Source organism: Montipora foliosa, chromosome 6 (assembly GCF_036669935.1).
Source record: "Montipora foliosa isolate CH-2021 chromosome 6, ASM3666993v2, whole genome shotgun sequence".
Classification (NCBI taxonomy): domain Eukaryota; kingdom Metazoa; phylum Cnidaria; class Anthozoa; order Scleractinia; family Acroporidae; genus Montipora; species Montipora foliosa.
Window position 1 is genome coordinate 57,115,799 of NC_090874.1, and position 21,378 is coordinate 57,137,176.

A 21,378-nucleotide genomic window follows, 5' to 3' on the forward strand; every position below is an offset into this window, starting at 1 on the left:
TAAATTGCCTGGACTAGGAAATGAAGCTGGTTACCGTTTGAATGTTTCCCCTAATTTATTTTAACCAGAAGCTTTTCGTGTGATAATTTACTGTCTGACAAAGAAATTCACCGTGAGGAAGCAACAAATCATTCGTAGAGAAAACAATACAATTAATATATTCAAAAGAAAATGTACAATTTGTAAACACACGCACAAAAAATATATAACCAGGAAGAATTTCGAGAAATAAGTCTATTGTTCAACGCTTCTTTATATTGAAAATTTTCTCCAATCTCTTCCAAGCTATCTCGCTCCTTTAGGAATTAACAAGAAAACAAGAGAAATGGAAACTTGTTTCTCCATATTGCAAATTCCCTCTAGAGTTCATCTAGGACAACATCCGTAAGTTTTGCTTCGCGGTCTTTTATTTAATCCATCATGGAAGTACTTCACTTGTCCTGGCATGAGTTCATCGCTTGGTTTCACCAAAAATAAATATCTGCACAAGATTCATTTCCGTTCTATTGCTACAACCAGACGTACTCCCTTTTTGATAGTCGCAAATCTTGATTTCCATCACAGAGAGTTCTGTCCGCAAGAGACAGTGTTTGATGAAGTCTTCGAGTCTTCATTCTAAAGGGAAGGAAATAAATCTTTAATGGTAAGTATGCCACAAAGATTTACAAGTCTGTTAATAAATACTCTTTTGTGATCAAAATTAAGGACGAGGTAAGAGAACGCATTATCCATATCTGTCCCCATGCATACTAAGCCTATGCCACGGAATTCTCACGAAGTACGTCTAATCGCGCAAAGCGCAAACCATGCAATGACTCGCGCAAGCACCGTGCTATCTCATGGGATCTCCCGCCTTCTGGTCATGTGATAGAACAACAATCAGTGGCGCTATGACGGCTTGTGATTTGTCATTGGATTCTTGCGGGAGTCTCATTTCGCGGGAAATTTAAACTAAACATAAATCGGTCCGTGACTTGAGCGTGCACATTTTCCCGCGCTTTGTGTCGGCTAGGTGTAAATTGCTTCGAGTTTGGATTGGTTTACTGGATTGTCATCGGCCTTTTTGATTGGCCAAAGTAATTACTTTGGTTTTGGTTTTACGACGCTCGATTGAAACTCGTTCTTAACCGTAAATCATGATTTCCATTTTTTTATCGCTCGTTTTTACTGTCACGCAACAAAAAATAAAATCGAAACCGTTCAATGAAATAAGCCAGAAACTTGGAATGTTGTAGGAGACAAATTCGTAAATCACCTCACCAATTCTCAGGTATGTGCGGTACATCTTCGTCGAAACGTTTTACGCAACTTTATAGAGTTTTGTAAGGAGCCGCCATGTTGGTGCACCAATATGCCAGGGTGCATTCCGCATAGACCCCACGCCGAAGGTACGCCGAGGGCTTTTAAAATGTACGCCGAATAGGCCACAAGTCTACGCCATTGGTAGCACACTACGCCAAATATTGCCTTTATCACTCGCTTCAGTACGCCGACATTTTGTTGATCGCACGCCGGTACGCCGCAAAATTTTAAAACCCACGCCGAAGATCTTCGGCGTACCCTAAACTAAATGCACCCTGGCCAATATGGCGCCCAAAAATCAACACGAGAATCTGGAATTCACGTAGCAATGAAAGCGCTTACTTTTCGCTCACGAGATAAAATATATGTGTATGAACACATCTCTTAATGCACTTGAAACGCTCAGACTGCTGAGATTCATAGGCATAGACATTTTTTCCAACCAAATAACTTTGTGTCATGGTGTCACGCAAGGTGACAATTCGGAAATTCAAAATGCTGTATTTTCGAAACGAAAGACGTCATGGAACATTGTTTCATGTTTTTATCTCCATTTGTCCTTCCCTCGGCTTCTATTTGTCAGAAAATGCCACATGATAAAATTCACCTTTGATCGTTCAGTAGTTTTCCTCCAAGCTAGCATTGTGTAGCAAATAAAGTTTGTATGCATGAAAATATAGTTGATTCGGCAAATCAAAAGGGAACTCACCAGAACATTTCACATGAAGGCATCTTGTCCTGTCTCTTAGCTTTGTCGGACAACTAGCTCCATCCTTCTTTGCGCTTTTAATAATCTTTCTTATCCGAAACTTTCTTCCTCGATTACACTTTTTAGTACACGATGTCCACGGAGACCACTCTGTTACGATACAATCTGACAAAGAAAATTATAATGAGAAATGATTTCAAAGGCTTTAAGCCACGCACGGAAGGGTGAAGGGAAGGGTAGGGATGCTCGTCGTCTCGCTTAGGGGTATAATTTTCGGATTTTGGTCTCACAGAGGGTTTTCTGGGCAAAACGCAATCGTATGTAGCCGTAAAGGGTTTCCTTTAGGATTGCGCGCGAAGAAGTATAAAAATTTATATTTAATACTTATTAAAGATGGTCTCTTTTAGGGGTCAAAAAAGCCTAGGCCATGCCCAGATTGGTCTCCTTCAGGGGTTCAATTCAAAATTTGCGACGAAGATCCCCACCCGGGCTTTAAGGAGAATAAAAAGCAAATAATATAACTGAAACATCTTTCAGTTGTCAGTTCATGGTTTATTTTTTTTTTTTTTGGAAGCAAAAAGACATAAGGCTTGCATGGTCACGATCCACAAGTTTGACGCATATAACATAAAAGGGAATTTTACTTTTGTCTTGCTCGCGTTTGTGCTTTTTTTTGTCGGAAAGGCGCATTCACCATATTTGTCCCAATAGAGGTTTTGCACGGTAGCCATGTTGCATGGCAGGAACAATTAAAATGTTTTGCATTAATAAGAACATTTGTTCCCATAGGAAAATGAACCTATTGTTCCTGCCATGCAAAATGGCTGCCGTGCAAAACCTCTATTACGATAAAAACTGGCCATTTTTACACTAAACTGAGACACATGAGACGTCTGGACGACTTTGGACAATTTATTTTAGTGTGTCTTTTAGTCTGTCAGTTTATTCTTCCTGTAAGGAGAGAAAGACGCGTCTACTGAGACGATCCAAATCGTTTAGTGGGTCCTAGACAAAAACAACCATTATTTGAAAGCAATTATTATTTCTGTGTCATCCTGCGTATTTATATCAAATACGACCTCTTATTGGTCAGTTGGTGTGAAAATGGACCGCGCGGTCATGGAAACCACAAACAAAAGTTACCTTCGGAGCATTGGCAATAATATTCAAATAACTATCATTTGCTATAATTAAGATTTACCATTGCTTTTATCTGCAGGGCATTTAGGTAGCTTGCATTTTCTCCATTTTATAAGCGAGTGGTAGTCTGGACACGGCTTTCCTCCAGGTCCCGCTTTTTGCAGAATTGTGCGCGACCGAAATCGACCACCACGACCACATGTACCGCGACAATCGCTCCAGTCAGACCACGGAGAGAGCTTGCAGTTCTCCTTGATCGAAAGTGGTGGACCTGACAAAAGAGGTCAAGATGAAAAAAGTTACTTAAATCATCAAAGCGAAAAAAGCGATTATGTAGTGGTTCGCTCAGTTTTTAACGTGGCAGCCTTAATGAGACGCTAAAATACCCAAAGCTGGCATGATGCACATGTGCAACGCACATAAATATAAACATAAACTGTTACTTTTTTCTCCTTTGCGTTTGAGTTTATTTGCGCAAAATTTCTTTCCAAGATGGCGTCCGAGCCTGGCGCCATGTTGTTTTCAACTTCACATGACACTGAGGGCTTGAAACAATTGGAGTTTTTTGCACCATTTGATTACATTGCCGTTTTCACTGTTCCGCTTCACTCGTAACTGTGACATAATGCAAAAGGAAGAAGATATTTCTTTCCATTTCTTTCGTCGGCGCCTTTTTTTGCAATTGCCTTCTAGTAGTTTATACTTATTTTTTCCTTGCGATTAGATTCGCGTTGCACCGGCAAGCCACACTTGTGGCAAGCAACACAGCAGTGTGGTCATAAAGCCTGAAAAAAGTAACTTCGACACCTGAGAGTCTCGAATTATAAATCTTCTCTTCTGAAACCCAGAACTGACTACATGAAGCGTAGTTTCAGTTATCAGTAGCGGTGCTCTTCTATGAAACAATCTTCCCAAAGAAGTATGCAAAGTCGATAACTTAAGTCTCTTTAATAGAAGTATTCACAGATGGTTTTCTGAAGAGTAATTCCATAAGGCAAATATGTAAACCAGTTGTAGAGGTTTTTTTCCATGTAAGGCTTTCACTCGCTCACTCCTTCATTCACCCAATGGCCTTTTTTCTAGAGGAAGTAAATATTTGTAGGCGAAGTGGTAAATTTTTCTGTTGTGATAAGGGCATACTCGGAAAAAATTCGAGTTCGAGCGCTTCTTGCAGGGTTGTTTCTTGCTTCTTGCAACGCCTTCCGATTCCTATTTCTGTTGCTCTGCCACTAAGAAACAGGAAACTAAGTCCATTAAACAATAGGTACATGTCACAAAACGTCCTACCTAATGATTGGATTGAGATGTCAACTGGTGACGTATTCGAACATGAATAAGGTAATTCCAGGAGCTCATGCGCTCAAGGTAATTCAAATTAGCTTAACACACTCACCAGTGCAATTGTCCATGGCACAAGGTCTGAATTCGGCCAGATTAGGGCATGGTAATCCATTATTCGTAGGTTTCTTGATTATTGCTCGCCCCCTAACCTGTTGACCATGTCCACACGTGACCGAACAAGACGACCATGACGACCATCGGGAAACTTCGCAATGAATTCTTTTCTCTGTGTGATGAGATAAACGAGAATTCCCTGAGTTCACCGCCTCGCAGATTACGCTTCACACACCTTTATTCATCAAAGCATTTTGCTTGATTGTCCCAATGGTGAGCAATATGCGGCAACCACCGCCCCAGTAACGATAACGCAAACTTTTTGAAAATACAATCTTGAGCCCCTGAAAGTACTCCACGATAATTTCAAACCTCTCAGTGTTTACAAAGTTGCTGAACAAGCGAAAAAAGAGTACACTTAAAAATAGTGTTAACGAGTATAAAAGTATTAAGTTATAAGAGTTCACTCATCGCAATTATAAACGTTACTTGAGAAGTGACATAAGGAAAGCCTGAAAAATTCAGGCTTGAATTCAGACTTGAACGGGCATTCAAACCTGAATTCAAGCCATACAAGCCTGATCCCTCTAATTCAAGGCTGAATTCAACCCTGATTTGTTCAAGTCTGAATTTTCCCTGCTTTCCCTTCGTTACAGCTCAAGTAACGTTTATAACTGCGATGATCTGCAACTTGATTCTTTCCGCAGTTCAAATATATGTCTTTCATATATGTCTCGTCATAGAAAAAGTACTCAAAGAACAAATCACTATCTTTGTTCTTTTAAGTGTTCCATTTGCCTTCCGACCTCATCGTTGCATTTTAACTTGCACGGACAATGAGCCTGAGTTTAAAGCTCCATCTACGGACAGAGAGTTTAAAAGCTCGTGCAAAGAGTGAATATAAAATTCAATCCATGGGCACTTACTTTGTGGAGGAAACGGTTGTCGAATTTGCACACAATCACCGGAAGTGTCCATGAGCTGCAATTTAATCTGACCAAAGGGTCGTATGATGTCACTTCCTTCCGTGTTCGGAAATGATGCCTCAGAATGTTGGTGAGTGTGTCTGGTTATGTTCCTGATTGGTTGCTGAGGTTCTGATCTTCTATTGGCTGATATAAAGTTGATTCCATCATCGGTTCCTGTAGGAGTATCAATAAAAAAAGATGAATTTCGGCGGTTTTTTTCTTTTCGGAAGTTCTATTCCTGATCTAAATTGAAGACAGCTTAGGGGGAATGAATTAAAAAATAGAAAAATCGTAACTTCCAGTCATTTGGAATAGACCGCGTTTTATAAGAGAAACTTGAACATGCGCACAAAGAATGGATCTCAGCTGAGTGCAAAAATACAAATTAATGTACAGAAGCTCGGAAAATGCCTTCAGCCATCAGTGCTGTGACAGGGCCAGGTGTGTGACCAGCCAGGTGAGAAGGGAGGGAAAGGCACTACCTACGGAGAAATGCTGTTACTCTCCAAAGTGTCCGCGATTTTCAGTCATTTCAAATTGCCGATTCCTGTAAAACAATGTAAAAATACATGGGGCCGCGCCTGGGGTCCCTCTGCCACTTTCACTACGATAGGACTACACCGTGGCAATCTTGAATAAAATACATTTTGTTTTTACCAGCGTCCCATGGGTGAAGATCCATCGTGATTTGTTTTCTCCATGTGCAATTACCGCCACATAGGTTCACTCGATCCACGCCCACGTTCCAGTCAGGACTCGGGAACATCTTTGCAAGTGCTGAAACGAGATTGCGCCTTTTGTCCGCCTTAAACGTTGTGGAAACTTGGCCATTGCTCTTGTACAACGCTGGAGTCTTGATAATGCTGCGAATTCAAATGAAAAACTAAATCAAATTCTCCAATATTTGCGTCCACAACGTCTTGCAATGGTTAATTTCAAGATTAAGAAAATGCAATTGCAAATTCAAACTCGCTATATATAACGTTAATTAATAAAACCAGGGAGGGTCTTAATTTCGTTTTCACGTCTATCGACGCTATTGAACACAACGTGACTAACAATAAAGTAGTAGAGGGAGGGGTACATGCATGTATATAGGTTTGGTCCGAATAGCGCGTTACTTTATCGGCTTTCAGTAGGTCACAGAATAAGAATATAAAGCTATAGAGCGTTTTCACTCACGTGACCAGCAGCCAAATTGGATTACTGAAACAAAAGAAAGTATTTGCATAAAAATAGAGTTCAATTCCCGGAGGATTAGTTTGGTACACCATAATGGCCGCCATTCCTTTGTTTTGGAACACCAACATGGCCGCCGCGACGTCATGTGAAAACGCTCTATAGCAGATTTACAATTTAAGCTCTTACTCAGGGGATTCATCTTGAAATGCTCATGTGCAACGCTGTGTAGTGGTCTCTAATGTAAACTGCAACTCACACACTCTCCTCACCTGAAAATATTATCTCCCTGACGTTTCATCTCCTGTTGCAGTTTCTCAACAGCTCCCCACTCGCTGACCCTGGTTACACCGGGCGAGGCCATCCCTCCATACTTCCATAGGATGTAATCTTTGCTGTGTGATGCGCCAATAAGAGGAGACCAGCGAGCCATCAATCCAGGAAAGTGACGTGGATATGTGGCCTTAGTCCATTTACCTTTCGGTGAGAAAACCGTATATTTTTTGTTTGTTTGTTTGTCTTTTGACAATCATGTAGTTGCTCAACACGATATGGCTGACCTCATGTTACAGAGGACTGTTAAAATTGTCAATGCCTAAGAGAGTGGCGAGATCCATAATTGGCAAAATTTTACTTCAAGGCGGAGCACTTTAAGTTGCGCACCGTGCAAGTGAAACAACTTATGTCAGTACTTCGAAGGCACCTGAACTTGGCCGAAAATGCACGTAACCACGCGCATGCTCAATTTCGATAAAAATAACATAAACGACGTATTTAGATTAACAAGGGCAGCGCTAGCATTATGGGTTATTTTCTAGTACGGGTTTTCGTTTACATAAGAAGCAGAGTTTAGCTGACGACACTTTCTGCCATTCATCAACTGTAGGACGAATGAGGTGTTGACATCGAGGGGGCCTGGGAGGAGCAAGAGGACACTTTGTGACGCTTATCATGTAAAAACTCGCTTGTAGCCAGTTTTGTGCATTTTTGGATATTCCTTGTTCGCTGAATTATGTCATTTACCTCTAACTTATGCGACAGGCAGAAACACCAACCAGATTCCCAGTAATTCTACTCCACAGTGATCCTTTGCATGCAAGAGTTCTCTATTTAGCTTAATTTGAGTCATTTGAACAACAATAAAAGCAAGATGGCACACGCTAACACCAACACGGTAACAACACGATGTGGCCAACACATCACGCATGCGCACAACTATTTCACCCGGTCAATTAGCAGCCATGGACAGCTTTTTTTTCTTTTTCGTGAAAAACACAAACTCCTTTATTCACAAGATAAAAAAACTCCTATTTACAATCGTCATAGGAAAAAATAAAGTGCAAACTCGAAAAAGGTCTCTCAAGAGAAAAACAAACACAAAGTTCATAGGACTCGGGCGGGTCTGCCTGCGAGCAGGCGAAACCTCGCATTCTGATGTCTTAGCTGGAGCTCGCTTCATAGGTTTCTTGCCGGTTTGTAGTTGCACACAAAACTTACGCTGAACTTGATAAACAAAACGAGCCATGTACTGATGAGAATCAACGGACAAACCATTTTTCTCTATCACACAAGAAACAAAAGTCAGTAACTCGAGCAGGAGACATGCAGATCACGTCATCACGGGAGGAGTCGCCCAGAGCAGAAATTAAAGAAGACATGAATCAATCTTATCACGATGAGCAACAACGGAGCAACTGAGGTAACAGGTTCACTATCAGCAGTAACAGCAGACGATGCAGGAACAGTAGGAACAGAAGAAGGAACCTCAGGCGATACAGGAACGGAGGCTGAAGACGGCGATGTAGAAACAGACACAGGAGCAGGAACTTTAGCGGGATACACGGAGACGGAAGTCGACGAGGTAGAAACAGCAGGTGCAGAACAAAGTGGACGGGGTTTAGCAGCAACCTCCTCATCCCCAGAAGCCATCTCTCCATCATCAGATGCCAGAACACTGAGGGGGCTGACAAGCATACCACGCACGACAAGGAAAATCATGAACACGAACAAAATACGGCATTTCATTGTCTAAGGCTATCTTCACAACACGGTTGCCATTGTAGAGCGCAGGAGAGCCATCGTACCTACTACGCTTAACAGAAGGGACTTCACCAAAAGAACTAAAGAAACTGGAGACATCATCGTCCGATACTTCTGCAGCAAAACAGCAAAACTGTTCTCCCACGGCAAGCGTGTGGGAAGGTGGATCACATTAAGAGATTGGTAAGCAACACGCTTGCCGTGGGAGAACAGTTTTGCTGTTCCCAACCCAGCTTACCACATGTATGGCATGTAAAGCTGCCACTTAAAGGGATGCTACAAACACCCGCCTGATTTTTTGGCTACGCCATGCTAATGAGGCCCAAAAGGCAGAAACAGCTGTCCATGGCTGCTAATTGCCCGGGTGAAATAGCTGTGCGCACGCGTGATGTGTTGGCCACACCGGGTTGGTGTTAGCGCGTGTCACCTTGCTTTTATTGTTGTTTCTTTATTTGATCTCAACTAAAGGATGGTGTGCTGTGCGCGCATTCGTGGGTTCAGTTTGTAGCTGCATAAGTTGAAAATTAAATGTGATGATTCAAATTTTTTTCAAAATGCGCGGAGAGATGATTCGTGACACTCAGTTTTGGAAACCAACGAGAACTTTGAGTCAAACCACAGCTGATAGACGATCGAGCGAAGAGCCGCGGAGAATATGGCGAGGACTCTAGCCAGCTCTGACGGTTCCGCCGTAGACTGCAAAACAGTCGTAATTTTTTGCGAACGCGGGCGACGCGGTCAATATTCGAATGAAAGGTCTGGAGCTAGAGCGTTTGACACGCGACTATCAAGTATACGGCGCTTCGCGCCTTCCGCAGTCTAGTTCCGCCGCCAAAATACTCTCTCGATACTCCAAACAAGTGAGCCTGTTCGGAGGCTAGTCAAACCATTGCCACCTGTACGCACGCATTTTCCCGCTCTTTGAGCCGGCTGTGTCCTCACGTCTCATCAAATTTTGATTGGCTTATTTGAATACTTTCGTCTATTTGTCCTTCGTACTTACCGATGAAAGTGATGTCAAAGGTCGCTTCACCACACGCACAGCACGAATATTTTTCATCAGGATCATCATCAGCGAAGTCTAATGCTTTTCCATTTTCTGTAGGTTTGATTTAGAAACGCAAACACACATAAATAAATCTCGGCGAGTTCTGATAAATGAAAGCTATTTTGTGAAAATATATAGCGGATATTACATGACCGCACAGGGATACGAATTTTATCTTCGAGTGCTGGTGGAGTAGTATCTGGGTAAAATCCGTTCTCACGTTGATGCCGTTTTTACCTACAACAGGTTTAATTGGTGATGATAGTCATTTTACCTACGTGGTTCCACGCTTTCAAGTTTTTGGTGAAAGTTTCTTTCGCTTATTTTCGTTTTTCAAGATTGAATTCTTCTAATGTAGAGTTTTGTTGAATGTCAGCGTTGAACAGCATTTGAGAGTTTAGAAATAAATTCCTTGGTTAATCTTTAATCTGGGATTAGCGTTAATCGGCTTTTGAACAACCGAACCGAGATGAATTGAGGAAACTTTTTTTGGAGCCTAAATTAAGCCTAAAAAAAAATTAGGGTCAGGTTAGGATTACCTTTGGTTATTATAGATGGCTATCAATTATGACTTATTAGCATAAATACACAGGTGATTATACAAAATCGCGCACTTTCATTGGTTTGCTATCTCGGATTATCAGCCAATAATCACCTCGACGGACAAAATGGCTGCCAGTAGTCGTTTTGCCACTGTAAGTGAAGATGATTTCGCCTTGAAATGTTTTTTTTTTTCTCTTTTTTGAAATAATCACCTGTGTATTTATACTAAAACAATTATTCGCCTCAGGCTCAGTGATTATCGGTGAATCTTCACCTCGACTTCGTCTCGGTGAATATTCACCGATAATCACTTCGCCTTCGGCGAATAATTGTTAATTATACAAAAGTAAATAATGAAAAGAACTTCGCTGGGTTGAGGATGTTCATCGCTCTAGTGTAGTGATGAAGGCACAGGACTATAAATGTGGGGGAGTCCTACTAGTTGGAGTATCGGTACACATAAGTGCATAGTACAGTTTTTGTTCCCTTGCTGTGTTGTAATATAAATGTTGACGCTCGATGAATCAGTGTATAAATACATGGACCGATAAGATGGTAAGAAACAATAAGATTTGTTGAGATGCGTGAGACATCGCTGCAGGAGGGAAGGTATAGGTGATTCAATCCTTCTCTGGGCTTTGATAGCTGATTTAAATTTAACTGTAACATGCATATTCAGCCTAGATAAAATGAGGGTCACCAATTTAACAGATTCAATCTTAGACCGGTTTTGACCTTCAACATAGATATAGTAACTCCTAGAGCATAACTTTTTTCATGATAAATGAGAGATTTTGGACTGAGACCTGTGGTCCGTTCTAGAAAGTGCCGAAACTTTTCGGGTGTCGCGGTTCCCTTTTGTGTCTTAAGAGAGGGGAGATTTTAAGACATCATTTTTTACAATCATTTTGCCGTTAATTATCTTAAAAAACATATTGAAAGACCAGCTTCCTGAAACAAGGGTTTTCGAGAAACGGGCCCCTGGTTTGAAAACAAACTCGAAAATGGTCCAATCATTCGAGTGCTAGTATTTTCGCGCAATTTTAGTAGCTCTGAGATTAGACTCGCCACAAGTCGACCTCACGATAACCCCAGAAGTGATTTTTCGTACGCGAAGTGAATGAGCGAGCGACGAAGTCGCGAGAGGTCGACTTGTCTCGCTTGCAAAGTTTTCTTTTCGAAAGTCTACTCTGAGATCGTTACACTGGCTTCGTAATCTATTCGTCCCACGGTGTCCCGGCCAACCTTAACTTCTATCTAAGTTTACCATCGTGAACAACTGATTCTTTCTACATTACTTCCGGGGTGCAGGGTTGGCGCAGTGCTGAGAACACTCGCCTCCCATCAATGTGGCCCGGGTTCGATTCCCAGACTCGGCGTCATAGACTCGGCGTCATATGTGGGTTGAGTTTGCTGGTTCTCTACTCTGCACCGAGAGTTTTTCTCCGGGTATTCCGGTTTCCCCACTCCTCAAAAAACCAACATTTGACTTGATTTGCGTTACTTGTTGGTTTCGGTTTACAGTGTCCCCAATTAGTGCTCCAGCGCTAGAAGGACTAGACACTTGAATGAAGTTCATTTCTTTCTGTCTTTCTTCTCTTATTTTCCGGTGTTCACCAATCGTGACTGCATATTGGGTGCCAAAGCGATAAAAAGGAAGTGGGAAGAGCTCCCGTCTAGCATCAAGTGGCAAGCAGAAGACGCGATCATCTTCTGTTTACATTTGTGAAATACAAATACGAAACGAAAATAATACGCGCGAAAGTAAAGAGAAAGGAAACGGAATCTCTTTGTCAGATTCTTAAGGAAAACCGGTTCGAGTGGGGGAAACATTTCGGAGACCTTGCTTGCATAGGTCTAGGAACTTTGAGGTTTAAATGCCGTCACTGGCAAGCAGTAAGTCCATACAAAACAGGAAACAGCAATACCACAAACAACACAAGTCAATAGATTGTGTTGATTCCTGATTCTGGCAGTAGAATAAACGGTGGTTTATCCACAGTGGTTACAAAACGTTTGACCCTTGTGTTAATATTTGTCGAACGGCTCAAGCCCCCAAATGGCGGCTCTATGATCGATTTTACCGTTGTCTGTCCCGTCGCAACGAAGAGAATCATGCAAAGATGGAAGTTGTCAGGAGTTGTTGCTTGCCCAATCAACAAAGTATAACCCAAAACGAAAAAGTGGAGCACAAGATTACGGCTTTGTGTTTGACAAAGACCTTTCGATAAACTGACGAAACGAAACGACTGATTGAGAACAGCGAAAGTTACGGTGCCGGCCATCGGGTAACATGGCATAACAAAGTCGGGTAACATGGCATAACAATGAACAACTAACTTTGAATGTAACCGACTGCGCAATGTGTATATAATTTTATGTGTTTTCTTTCTGTTCCAAAATCGCAACTCTTTATTGAGAACAAATCTCTCGCGTCATGTACAAAAAAGTGACCAAACGAGGACCACCGCGCCACAAAATATTACTGAAAAGGTTACTCGAAAAATTTTCTTTTCTTTGTGACTATATGTCCCACGAATTTTTTTTTTTTTTGGTACGTCCTTACAACAACTCGTTCTCACATAGTTTTTTAGCGGCTACCGGTGCCCAAGCCGTTTGCTTTCTGAGACAAAGAAACGAGGATCAAACCAAGTTTACGTTGTAGTTAACCGCGTAATTAACCGCGTTGTAATTAACCGCGCACCGGTGGCTCAGTTGGTTAAGCACCGGGCTGTCACGCGGCAGGTCGCAAGTTCAATTCCGGCCGGACCAACACTCAGGGTCTTCAAATGACTGAGGAGAAAGTGCTGCCTTTGTAATTACATTTGCAAATGGTTAGACTCTCTAGTCTTCTCGGATAAGGACGATAAACCGTAGGCCCTGTCTCACAACACTTCAATGTTAATAATCTTGTGGGACGTAAAAGAACCCACACACTTGTCGCTAAGACAAGCTAAGGGCACGTAGTTCCCGGTGTTGTGGTCTGTCTTCTGTTGTGTATCATGGTTGGGAGGGTAAAAAAAGGGGCCACAGCAATTGGCGCAAGCTGTTGTGGCGCTCTGCCAGCTTGACTGGCAAAGTTAATAAAATAAAATAGTACAAACGTAGAACGAGAGGTACGAAACTATGTCACAGTATCACTGATCTTGACAAGGAAAGAACTCTTGCTCTACTGTGAAATTGGCCTTCAAAAGGACTGAAATGGGTGAGTAGGTTGTGTTGACTTCCTCATTTTATCTTATCTAAATTGGCATTTCTCGAGCCGCAGTGGTAAAGAAAACAGGAGGCGTTATGAAGTCGCGTACCCATGCTGCTGTGGGATTCGTACCGACTTTTCAAATGTAAACAGCCCTTTATTATTAAAAGTCAATGGAAAACAAATTAAACAAAACTGATGAAGATAATTCTGTGGGCGGGAATGAAAACAAAAGCTGCGACGTTACGTAACAAGCAGAATGTTATCAGAATTATCAGATATGCAACGATATCCATACGAGAAGTTACTGTGTATCAAAATCAATGCCAGATAACAAACCAAAAAATTCCAAAATGGCTTTTAGCCACAAAATTTATTCGGCTTTTCCTTCTCTGAGATTTTTTTGTTTATAGTCGGTTGACTCTGTCTCCTTTATTAACCTCGCCAATTAAGCCAAAATTGATTCCTCCCAGACACACAAAAATTTAAATTTATTTACTGAGCTAGAGATAAATTTTTCAAGAATGTCTCTGCTTTTATTACGAAGGCGAGCCAATATCATAGATTTAAAACACCAGCTTGTATCACCCCTTAGATAAAAAAATTGTCTCCTTTCACTTTTTCTCTAAAGTGACAATGAAAGTATGAGAAAAAAAGAGCAGATTCTGGAATTAAGCTCGGCGTTGATGCGAGAGTTGTGTCCAAATTTATGGCAAGTAATCAGTTTAATACTATAAATATTGTATATGGACATTTTAGAGAAAGTAATGAACGACATAAATGGCGTTAGTGTGATCCTTGCGAAAATACAGTTGGAAGGTTATCAATATTTGTAAACAAAATGCACGATAATTTTAAATGGATTGGATTTCGCCCAGGTTCTCTTGCAAGTGGCATTGTTGAGACGAGTTAAGAACCAGTTCCTCTTTGGAAAAGGGGTTTCAGGGGCCACGAAGGGAGGGGCTGGGGGTTATACCCTCCCCCCTCCCACCCCACTCTTCTCATACGGCGTTGTTTTCTCCTAAACGTCTCACCTCTCCCCTCACACTTCCGTGACCCATACCAAAAACCAAGCCCCACCCCCACGCGCGAAACGTTCTTCCCGGTTGTCAAGTTACCATGTCAACTCCCAGTTCAGTGATAAACCCATGATTCTGTTTAATTCTTTAGGCGATCCCTTTTCAGCCCAGACAGGCCTCGATGCTTAAAGACAGGCTCCCTGCTTTCTCTTTCATGCATTGGACTATCTCGGACAGGTTTACGTAATGAAATATAAAGGATTTGGATGGTCGAAGATGGAGTGCGTTTCTGCGTGTAGCTCGTCGCGTTCTTGATGGAGAAATAAATTAATAATCTCCTTAAATTCTAGCAAAGGTCATGGTGTTAACTTCTTCCCGTGATCTCCAGCTTCAACCTTTAATGGTATTCTAAATATGTTATATTTATCACATGTAAGTTTAAACTGGGTGGTGGATAGCTGAAAACAGATTAGTTGGATTTGAACTCGAGAGTTTCAACGCACGAAAATCTAGCAACAAACTGGGAAAGCGGCCTCCCTACCTGCTATTGAAAGAAATTATCAACGTATATCTGGCCCGAAACAGAAAAGTCGCGTCAAGCATATTCTTGTTTTTTTTTTTTAAGCACCGTGAAGGGTTCGATATTAGGCATCTAGGACAGATATATTTGATGGTTCCTTGATAGCTTCACCCACGATCAGTGAAGCGGTTAGCACAGAGTCTGATATTTTTCACACCCACTCAGAGGTTATTCAAGATGGAGAATATTCACACAAATGTGACTTTGGTTAAGTATTGAAAACCCGTTAACTGTGTGCGGTGATCCACGGATTCATAATTAGCCGTTAACCATTGATGCTGTGCAAAAGATTTGTTGATTAAAACGCGTGGAAAGCTTAATGTAGCGGTGTGTCCTGCGTCTACATGGGAATTTCATGAATAACAATAACGATCATCATGTTAATTATCGCGCTCATCAAAGTAACCTTGCCGTGTGCAAGAAGTTGAAAAAAACGTCTTCAGACTATCAGCACTTTATTTCGAACCTACCAGGGGTTAATTAAAAAGAGTAAACATGAACGACAAACACGCCACATATGCACTTATGTATAATCCACGCCTAGAGCCCCGATAGAGAGTAGTTTGCTATCGATAGAGAGTATGGCGACAATCTCCCAACCGTCTGATTTTCTCACCTCCATTCCAGAGAAACAAAGAATCATAGGAAGTGATATTCCTTTTCTATTTCATTTTGTTTGTTAGTTTTTTTGACAAACAAACGAAGAGAAACACTGAGAACAATCTAGGAGTTCAAACAATATATATTTTTGCAGGTTTTTAAATTTCACTTGTTTTCGTTCAGATTGCTGTTTTTATTTGCGCGAAATGATGAGGTAACAGGGCCTTCATTCGAAAATAGTAATCACAGATAAAACGAGTGAAAATAGTGGAAAACAAATTATTTAAACGGACCTGGATAACTCAGTTCCTCCAACGCCTGATTCGTAAATTGCCAACTTAAATCAAATGGCTTATTCTTACTTCTTAATAGATTTCGAAATCACGACTAAAAATAAAATGTAAACAATTTTACAGTAGTTTAAGATCTTTTTAGCCAAATCAGTAAAAAACAAACTTCAGCCCCTTTACTGTTTTCAAAAGTTGATTCCATCTTGGATACTGAACGGTTGAAAAGAAGCAAGCTGACCACGTAGCCACAAGCTTAAGCCGCTGATTGTTTCTCCATTTGAGACGAGATTATGACGACGAAAATGATATGGTAAGTGTCTCTACTTAAAGGAAGATTCAACTTGAATAATGAAAGACAAATACACAATGTACACGTAAAATGAGATCTAATCCACCAGTATTTACCAGTACTGCCAAAGTTAGTATATTAGCAAGCTGAAACTGGCTAGGCATTTAATCAGCGATTTATTACCTCAAGTAGAGCAAATGAGACGCAACCTTAACTTTTACATTGATTTCACTTGCTTACTGTGAAGAGAGGGTCTGAAGAATGGTGTTGCCACAATGAAGGTGTCGAAGTCCTGGGCGATCTCAGACCGACGTTCCTTTTTTTGGAATTTAAAACGTCTTAATCTGTTTTTGTTTTCTCAAACGAAGTCAAGATAAACGCTTTACAAAAAGTGCCCTTTTGCGAACTCAAAGTTAAACAAGATTAAAATCTGCAACAAAAAGAACCCGCTAGGGGAAACAAAGTAATCTCCTTTTGCTAGTAAACAAAAGGTTTTAGTATTTTGAAGTCAACTCCTCCAGAAATAAAGCAGGCATAGACAACGCCCATCAGAGTAAAGAATTCTGAAAAAACGGAGTGGAAAAATCAGATTAAAGATTAGGATAATTATATCAAATCAGGATGCAAAGAAATGGCCGCAAAGCTAATTATTGACTGCGGTAGGTGAAGACAGGCATAGAAGTTATCCAAAAAGCGGGCTGTCGGACGCGAAATTTTAAACCGTTTCAAAGCTGGCCCGACTGAGTAGAAAAAGCCGACTTGTATCGAATTGCGTATGCCTGCATAGTTGCAGAGGTGAAATGTGTACACATGGCACTAGGTTATACCCCTATTTAATCATTTGATGACACTCGTTAGTTGATTCAGCTCTGAATCTGTTTTATCACCGCTAAAAATTTGGGCTGACGAAGACAGTTTTAACTTCTTTGCCGCAAGAGTATGAGCCTCGCTTCGCTTCGCTTCGTTAAAATAATCTGGGATGATCCAGAAGTTCGCTTCAAGTGGGCTAAATGTTGGAAATTAAAAAGCAATCCCAAAGCGATTTTTGTTAAGTTCTTGAGAAAATTATTGAGTGAACTATTTCCGAGCCGCTATGTTGATATTGACCGTCCAATTACAGCACTTTTACACGCAACACAAATTACGTCTTATATTGTTTTGGGTATTTTACTTGTAAGGTCACGTTATATAGTTTCTGGTCATTACTCTAGCATATTTTGCGTCACTTCGGAATATATGACAACACGAAGCCGGGACGCGTGAGGCAGTTTGCCTAAAGGCAGGTCTACACAAATGACATATAACGACGACAGAATGGGTACCCCTCCCACAACACCGAAGAAATGAATGGCGAAACAAATTTGCCAGGTAATGATCGTCACCAGTGCTAAAAAAAATTATTTGAGCTTTGACAAAAGCAGCTATTAAACCACACAGATGTAATGAACTTTTATCATGTCGCGAAAAACTCGGTTTCTTGCAAAGTAAAGATGACTGTGAGTAGATATTTGCCGGTATTAACCGTCTTGAGGCTGCCGGCGATCGAGAACTCAAAGCGCTCAGCAGTTATGTTTTGTCGTTTAATAAACCAAAGATATTTTAAGCACTTGAACAAAGACTTAGCAAACGAGCGACTATTTAAAACTCATCAAGATCAACCGTGGCTTTCTGAACGGCAGCTTCATGCAAAAAGAGGAAGAATCAAGCTTAAACTTGCAAAAACAACAACTGTTGATAGATAACAGCATGGTACTTCCACGACACTGTGCAAGAAATGTATCGAACGCACAAATGTGACCGCAGATCTTTTCTATGTTATATTTTCCCAGTTATTCGCTTCAAATGACCCGCTCCTCTGTAAAAAAAGACCGTCCAAAGGAGGCCATTGCGGAGGGGAAAAGGCTTGTTTTGCTCGTTTTTACGTGTTTAAATTAGCGCGATGACCCGTATTTCAAGTGTAACTGTTTTTAGGTTCTCGAGCAATTGAGACTGAATCACTGCAGCAATATCCCTCTGACATTTTGAATCGCCTGACCGTATAGGTTGACTAAGTTGCATTCCACCGTAATGTGGTCTCACAAATATGTATTCGAACTGATCAGTTTCCAGCATAATAAAGTTTATACATTCCTGTACACTATAAAGATAAAGCTCAAAGCCTAGCAACTCTATCTTATCTTGTCGGAAGTAAATGCAAATTTGCAATGGTTTTGTTTCGTTCCGAGAAGTACAGGACCGAAGTACATTATCCTTGGAGAACAATCCTGCCTAAATGGTATTATGGTCAATGCAGTAACTCGCTCAAAAATACTACTTTCTTATGAAGTTCTTTTGCTGAGCAAATCCGGGCTGTGCGCTATTTATTCCATCAAATCGACACTGGATCTTTGATCCTGTTGCGAAGCAGCGCCGAGGTTTTCTTGATATTCAGCAGTAAATTAAAGGAATATTTACTTACCAAGACTATTTTGCGGCGTTTTAGACAATGCGGGACAATTCGCACTGCTGCACTTTGTGCCTGTGACGCGAAGGCCTCCGTAAACGTTGATACAAAGCGAAAAAATGGCCAACAGCCTCATTGCCTTTAACTGAATAACAATCCCAAGGGAGGTGGTGATGGTATGTTACTAGCCAGCTGAATTGTTTGACTGAAGCTGGGAGCGTGATAGTCAGTGGTCCCGCGGTTTCTCTGCTTCTTTACAGCTTTTGACCTTCTCGCGGATCAAGAGTAACTGTTTTTATAAGACATTGACGGAAATTTGAGTAATTGCTCGGTCGCATACCGGAAAAGGCTATTTATACACCCATACACACTTCGACGTTATCAATTTTCCAAGCATTCTCCGGTCCCAATGCCGTTACACCTTACGGGCCTCATATTGGACGACCGGTGGATCAAACCTCCCCTAAATCAGCATATTACAAAAAGGGGCTTAATGCAGTTTTAACACAGTGGAAGCTAAACCGGAAGTTAGCTTGCGTGCTTTGTCCTATAAAAAGGTTCTTTAAAGATCTTCGACCGCCAAACAACTATTTTGCGTAAATATTTGTACTAGAAAACGTGAGCACTTCGAGCCGGCTTCAATGGGGGGCGGGCGATTCACGTTCGAAGCAAATTACAGGAATGTATGCACAGTAAAATTCTGCCGTCACCAGTTTTCCGCCCGCGACGTGATTTTCAAGGTCTCATTATCTTTATCGTTTAAATCAACCACAATAGGGAATAAAAAGCGAGATAAGCATAGTAAAATATATTTTTTGTGATAAAATTTAAGTGAGCTCAAGTTGAGCCGTTGATGAAAGACATTTCGAAAGGGTCAAACACACAAGAGTTAGTAAAGTGCATTGCAGCCTAATTTTTTTTTTAACCAACCAGAATATAAGTTCAATATCAGGGCAAGGGATTTGCTCTTGTTCTATGAAACAAATGAATTATACAGTCAACCATGTTGTGGTTAATTTAAATAACGCAATTTTTTATCAGTCATTCACGGTGTGTTGCATTCATCATAGTGCAGTCGCAGACCCAAATTCCTCCGTAAAGGCTTTCGTTTATACCCCCGTATTTACATAAATCTCCAGCTTCCACCGTTGGTCACCATTTCTGGGAAATAACTCATCACAACTACTTTTCGGTGTTTTTGTACATTTATTTTTCATGCCACTCGTACGAGGTGATCTTATAACACGTCAACTCCGGAAATCATCGCACAGGCCAGGACCAACAGTAATAGTAAATAGAGAGTCAATTCCCTTTCAATTGATCTGAATTGCGTTATAATTTAAAAATCAATTTGACCCTTGCTTGTTAATTTTCGATTCAAAGATGAAGAGATTAGTAGCCATGAATGGAGTACTAGTGGAAAGTGAATTTTCTCCCCACACAGTACAATCTTAATGACCTAGTAATTGATCTCTAATCCGGAAATGGGACGGGATAGAATAACCTCGGATCTGCGTAATCCTCTGGGGGCAATTTATGTCTTTGGCTAATTAAATGACGCGCTAATTATCATCGGAAATGGCTTAAATGACTTTATATACCGCAGAATAAATCTTTTTAGGACAACCGAAGCCAGTCAAAAACAGAAGAAACCTTTGAATCCGGGCTTTGAATTCACGTTTGCCACAAACCAACTATCCCTTGCCATCACGTTGGAGGTTATTATGGGACGTTATTTTTATGACAATAGTCAAAATTTTACCACAATTCCTTACCCCATTTTCTCGTCGTCAACCTGACAACTGCCTTCCGAAGGCCGGCAGTCTAGATTTTACCATAATGCTTTAGAATTCAGTGCCATTACTAGCTCCACCGCAAAAAAGGTAGATTTTAACCTCAGCTTCTCAATGTTCGTAATTTATTTCAGCACAGAAATAAATTCTGCTCATAAATATATGAAGAACACACTTCATCTTTCATTTCGAGTAAAGTAACGAGAAGCCTGGGTTTTTTTTCCTAACCTGAAATTTTGATGGCAGTTGACTCCAGATCGTAAGCTAAACGCACCATCTGTCACAATCACAACGGGGGCCAAACCCTGCTAAACTGCGAAAATATCGTTTGGCGTCTCAGCCGAAGTAAACCGGCCTGGATCTAAAATTACTAGCCTGTCATCGTTGACTTCGCCTGTTTGAACTGAATTATGATTGAATGTTCTGTGTGGTGGTGTTCAATAAAAGTGTTGATCCAGCAAGAAACTGGAGCATTAACCAAAAATTAAACAACGCACTCGTTGATACTTGCACTTAGTTCGATTATAGAGGGCGAGTCACCATCCCTTTCGGCTCCGCGCACAAGACCTTTAGATAAGCCATGCGTATACCCTTTTGTTGAGATTGTGCCCGGGGAAGATACGGAAGATTCTAAAAGTGGTTGATTTTCTTGAGCTTCACTTTTTCTTCTTTAAAGAGATCGTCTCGACAGCCTGACAACGAAATTTTAATAGCCAGTGATTCTTCTAACCGTTTATGATATTAAAGAGATTTAGCACTGAGAGAGATTTAGGGAAACCGGCGGGCTGGATATTTGGAGCAAACAGGCACCAAATGAACAACTAGATTCATACAAGTTAGATTA

At 41.0% G+C, this 21,378-nt stretch overlaps 1 protein-coding gene across 3 annotated transcripts; it reads right to left on the reverse strand.

Annotated features, from left to right (window-relative positions):
- Positions 1-36: 36 nt before the first annotated feature.
- On the reverse strand, positions 37-19,201 carry LOC138007866 (spondin-1-like). 3 transcript variants are annotated; one of them, XM_068854966.1, is made up of 9 exons: positions 18,757-19,201; positions 9,737-9,832; positions 6,966-7,170; positions 6,172-6,377; positions 5,473-5,688; positions 4,545-4,718; positions 3,213-3,422; positions 2,012-2,176; positions 37-615 (listed from the first exon to the last, which is right to left on the reverse strand). In XM_068854966.1, the coding sequence occupies exons 1-9, from the start codon at positions 18,875-18,877 to the stop codon at positions 611-613; spliced, it is 1,398 nt and encodes a 465-aa protein (XP_068711067.1). In that variant the 5' UTR covers positions 18,878-19,201; the 3' UTR covers positions 37-610. The 3 variants fall into 3 exon arrangements, with proteins under 3 accessions (XP_068711067.1, XP_068711070.1, XP_068711068.1); XM_068854969.1 differs by lacking the exon at positions 18,757-19,201 and adding an exon at positions 16,482-16,603; XM_068854967.1 differs by lacking the exon at positions 9,737-9,832 and having other exon boundaries at positions 18,757-19,179.
- Positions 19,202-21,378: the final 2,177 nt, after the last annotated feature.

Excerpts from the sequence above, each read along its gene's own strand:
- LOC138007866 (XM_068854966.1), bottom strand. The coding sequence starts at position 18,877 with ATGAGGCTGTTGGCCATTTTTTCGCTTTGTATCAACGTTTACGGAGGC. Across the intron at positions 9,833-18,756 it reads AACGCCGCAAAATAGTCTTG|AAAATGGAAAAGCATTAGAC; the intron begins GTAAGTAAATAT and ends TCAAACCTACAG. Across the intron at positions 5,689-6,171 it reads TCTTCACCCATGGGACGCTG|GAACCGATGATGGAATCAAC; the intron begins GTAAAAACAAAA and ends ATACTCCTACAG.